The sequence below is a fragment of the Conger conger genome, chromosome 7, assembly GCF_963514075.1.
Source record: "Conger conger chromosome 7, fConCon1.1, whole genome shotgun sequence".
In the NCBI taxonomy this organism is placed as follows: domain Eukaryota; kingdom Metazoa; phylum Chordata; class Actinopteri; order Anguilliformes; family Congridae; genus Conger; species Conger conger.
The window spans coordinates 57,996,483-58,001,482 of NC_083766.1; the positions used below are offsets into that span (position 1 = coordinate 57,996,483).

At 45.1% G+C, this 5,000-nt stretch overlaps 1 protein-coding gene across 2 annotated transcripts in view; it reads left to right on the top strand.

Moving 5' to 3' along the window:
* Positions 1-5,000, top strand: part of dclk1a (doublecortin-like kinase 1a) — an 89,701-nt gene that overhangs the window by 35,031 nt on the left and 49,670 nt on the right. For both annotated transcript variants that reach the window (XM_061247498.1, XM_061247499.1), the window contains exon 4: positions 849-948. In XM_061247498.1, the coding sequence (XP_061103482.1) occupies positions 849-948 (100 nt within the window). The remainder of the gene's footprint in view (positions 1-848; positions 949-5,000) is intronic.

A 5,000-nucleotide genomic window follows, 5' to 3' on the forward strand; every position in this document is an offset into this window, starting at 1 on the left:
TGTGTGTGTGTGTGAGTCAGTGTGTATGCAGTGTGTGAACATACATACACTCAGTGAGCATCTCTCTCATTAACAAGGCGTTTTGCCCACTGAACTGCTGCTCGCTGGATGTTTTTTGTTTTTCGCACAATTCCCTGCAAACCCTAGAGACAGCTGTTCGTGAAAATCCCTGGAGATCAGCAGTTTCTGAGATGCCACCCAGTCTGTCACCAACAATCATTCCACGGTCAAAGTCACTTAGATCACATTTCTTCACCATTCTGACATTTGGTCTGAAAAACATCTGAACCTCTTGATCATGTCTGCATGCCTGTATGCATTTAGTTGCTGCCACATGATTGGCTGATAAAAATTTTGCATTAACAAGCTGGTCTACGGGTCTATGTATGTGTGTTTGTGGTGAAATGTAGGACCGATTCAGAGACTGTTGCTTTGTATTTATGCATGTTTGTCTGGAGTTTGGTGGACATGGACAGAGGGCATTTTGGCTCTGAGATGCTGGAGTATGATCCTGTGTGTGTGCCATGGGGGGGGGGGTTCACGTGACAGACAGCTAAAGTGTGCACAGGAGAGAGAATGGCTGATTGATGTTTCTGTTCTTGTAGGACAGTATTAATGGGCGCTGGATCAAATACGTAATTGCTTTGGAATGAGACCGTAGCATCCTGCAGACATGTTAAAAGCAGCATGCTTTATTTCAGAGTGTGCAGTGTGCTGAGTGACAGTTGGAGAGAGTTTCTTGTCTGTTCTCTTTGCTGCTCTCCTGGGAGCTTAAAGGGGGCTGGTCCAAACATTACTGACAGCATGCTAATTGGCCGCCTCTCCTGTCCGTCTCTCCCGTCACCCAGGTGACGTGCCTGCAGGATTTCTTCTGTGACGACGACATCTTCATCGCCTGCGGCCCGGAGAAGTTCCGCTATCAGGACGACTTCCTGCTGGACGATAGCGGTGAGCCCTCCTCTCTCTCTCCCTCTCACTCTCTCCCTGTCTCGCTCTCTCTCTCCCCCTCTCTCTCACCCTGTCTCTCACTCCCTTTCTCACTCTCTCTCTCTCTCTCTCGCTCTCTCTCCTCCCTCTCTCCCTCTATCTCTCCCCCTCTCTCTCTCACCCTGTCTCTCACTCCCTTTCTCACTCTCTCCCTCTCTCACTCTCTCCCGCTCTCCCCCCCCTCACTCTCTCCCTCTCTCTCTCACTCTGTCTCTCACTCCCTTTCTCACTCTCTCTCTCTCTCCCTCTCTCTCCTCCCTCTCTCCCTCTCTCTCTCCCTCTCTCTCTCTCTCTCTCTCCCCCTCTCTCTCACCCTGTCTCTCACTCCCTTTCTCACTCTCTCTCTCTCTCTCTCCTCCCTCTCTCCCTCTATCTCTCCCCCTCTCTCTCTCACCCTGTCTCTCACTCCCTTTCTCACTCTCTCCCTCTCTCACTCTCTCCCGCTCTCTCCCCCCCTCTCACCCTCTCCCTCTCTCTCTCACTCTGTCTCTCACTCCCTCTCTTCCTCTCCCTCTCTACCTCAATCTCTCTCACTCTCTCTCTCTTTCTATCTCTCTTTCTCTCAGTCTCTCCCTTGCTCTCTCTCTCTGTTTTTTGGGAAAAATAAAGGAATGAGCCCACTATGCTTTTAGTCTGGCCAAGATCGCTGTTTTAAAAACTCTGGCGTCCTACCCACAATCCCTCACCAGATCCCTACCCACAACCCCTCAGCAGTCCTCCCCACTGTACTGTGATCTGTGAATATGACATATTTCCAGCACAACCCGTCTCTTAAAGACGAGGGAAAACAAACAAATAGAGAAAACTTCCCTGGTAACAGGAAGCTGATGCTGCCCTGATTGTATCTTCGCTTTGGTCTATTTATAAAGCTGTGGTGTTAGAGAGACTGAGATATCCACAGCCACACCACAGATCTCCTGACTGTGTGTGTGTGTGTGTGTGTGTGTGTGTGTGAGCTGTGGTGTTAGAGAGACTGAGATATCCACAGCCACACCGCAGATCTCCTGACTGCCCCGGTTTCACTTACAAACTAACACGCTCATGACCGAGAGACTGAGGGAGAGAGAGAGAGAGAGAGAGAGAGAGAGGGAGAGAGAGAGAGAGAGAGAGAGAGAGAGGGAGAGAGAGAGAGAGAGAGAGTGATAGTGATGTTGTCCTGTATCATTGGTTTTTTTAATTCATGTTTTTGATATTTGACAACTCATCTGCAACAACAAACAAGCTTTGGCAATGTGCGTTGTGAAACATGCCACGCCAGTAACACTGTTTTTAAAGTGAAACTCAGAGCAGGAGGAAGCTAGGGGAGAGAAACTGGCGTGGTGAACTGGCCGATGCTAATCGCTAATCGCTAATGAACTGGGTGCTCGCAGTGTGTGACCGAGGGTATTGGGGGGGATGTAGTTCTATGCGGTTCCACGTTTGCATGAATTGTAGGCTTTCAGCAGATGTTCTCATCCGGAGTGGCTTACGTAAGTTCATGCATACAGGCTCAGGGAACGAGCAGTGCTGATAATACTGTAGTCATGTCAACAGGGTCACAGCCAATAGTAGCACTCCACATACAGTATATTCAGAGTTTGCGTCAGGTGAAGTACTTTAATTTTCTTTGAATATTTATGATTATATAACAGTTAATGGTCATTTTTTTTTATCAGAAGTCATAAGAGCCTTTTTGATTTTGGAATATTGTAATTTAAAGTTTTATTCATATATACTGCCAGGGCTCCGGTCTGACAGCAGTGGTGTAGCAGATCTCCTTTCTCTTTGGAGTTGAGAGGCTCTGTATTTTGCTCTCGGCTGTTGTAACCAAAATAATTAGGTGTATTTTTCAGCACTAATACTGGGCTGGTCAGAAGAGGTTTTGTCTCTGTGCAAAACTTTACGGCAGTGATGCTGAAGTTTTGTCCATCGTGACCTGCAATGCTGCAATGTTAAACCAATATCAGAATATTGCTGTAAATATCTGCAAAATAGCGAAGGTATGAGATTTTAAACAGCTGAAAGGCAGTAGATTACATGCTGGTGAGAGTGTGTGTGTGTGTGTGTGTATGTAAATGTGAGTGTGTGTGTGTGTGTGTGTGTGTGTATGTAAATGTGAGTGTGTGTGTGTTGTGTGTGTGTGTGTATGTAAATGTGGGTGTTGTGTGTGTGTGTGTATGTAAATGTGTGTGTGTGTGTGTGTGGGTGTGTGCGTGTGTGTGTATGTGTGTGTGGGTGTGTGTGTGTGTGTGTGAGTGTGTGTGTATGTGTGTGTGTGTGTGTGTGTGTGTGTGTGTGTGTGTGGGAGCGTGTGCAGAGGGTATGACAGTGTAGCAGATGCATCACCACCTCGGGCATGCCCAAAGCATCAATGGGCTGGCGTATTGCCGTAGTGGCACGCCCCCCCTCCCTCGTTACCCCCCAAATCCTGCCCCAGCACGTGAGGGCCGGGGAATCGACAGCACCCCTCCATCACTGCAGGATGCCCCAGGTCCTGCAACACTGTACAATAAGGTTACATGAGTTGGCGTTAACTAATGTAGTTGTTAGCTAAGTTAATATGTACAGCTTTGTTTATGTGTTTGTACTACATTGGTTAATGGCGGTTGATGTAACTGTCGCTGTTTTGTTAAACTTGCGGTCAGTTGTGCAGACTCAGTCACTCTCGTCATGCCCAGTCACAGCTCTCCCGACGAACAGTCTGGTTTTCAGTGCGTGTGATTGGATGACTCATGAAGTCACAGTAACAGGACAAAGCAATAATCGTCTCATTTGTAATGACACATTTGTCAGCCTGGAAAAAACAAAATGTACACAAACCCATCTGGCTATTGTACTTTTCATGAACCCCCCTCCCCATGCCCCTCCTATGGTTTGACCAATCACTGGCCATGTTCATGGCTTTGCACATGATTCTTAGTAAATCAATTCATACTGGAATAAAATAATAGCTAATATATTTGTTAATGGTTAATTCATTAGACTAATTAGGTTTCTTCTATGGTTTATAATAATATAAATATTCATGCAACTAATATAGTAGTTAGTAGTTAAATTGCCTATAGGTTGAGATGGTAGTTGAGGTAGAACAGGGTTAAGTTTTTCTGGTTGAACATTGTCAGGTTTTTAACTTTCGAAGAGTGCAGTCAATCCTTGTGGGATTTAGCCATTCAAGATTCGACTCGTAATTATCAGTGGCATTTGCTTTCTGACATGTCTTCAGCAATTACTGGTGGCTAATTTGAATTAATTACTTGTCAAAAGTGATAGCTGCATAGAAAACAAACAATGGACCGTGTGAGTTTTCTTAACCCTGTTTTCTGAGGAGCAACAATGGCGAGCACGGGTTTATTTCTCTGTAGGAATGTGCAGTAATTAAGTATAATTACTCCCTACATGTCAATGATGGATCTGGCAGTGTCAGGGGAGTGTGCGCGATCCTTCAAGCTGAAATATGCCCGAGCCTCACAAAAAAAGGTTTTCATTTTAACCCGATGACGAGTAGGCGTTTTTGTGATGTTTTTTCAGTGTTCTAGAACTCCACTGCTTTCAGTTCCCAGCGCTGATTGTGACATCAGTTATTTAGAATGTTCAGTTAAGAACATTCTAATCGTGTATTTGTGATCTCACACTTTAGCACTCGAGTGACCAACATATTGCACACGCACTAACGGCCAACTGGGGTCGGAATGACCCAAATTTCATACTAATGAAAAAGAAGCCCAAATCAATGTTTTGTATTGAAATGTCATTTAAGATGGAAATGTGCTGTAATACCAAAACTTGACAATGTTTAGAACTTAAACATTTAAAATACACTCTGATGTATTAATTCAGCGCATGTATATAATCATTTGGAACATACATTTACCTGCCAAAGAAATCTGTGGGTATGTATCACTTCACATCTTGTCCCCACAGAAATGTGGATTCTCATAAAGATTCATTGGTGGAATGTGTTGCTTTTGACTGGGGTCATACATGTCCTCCCCTGTTCATCACATCTCTGCAAATTAAGGCAGAAACCAGAAAAA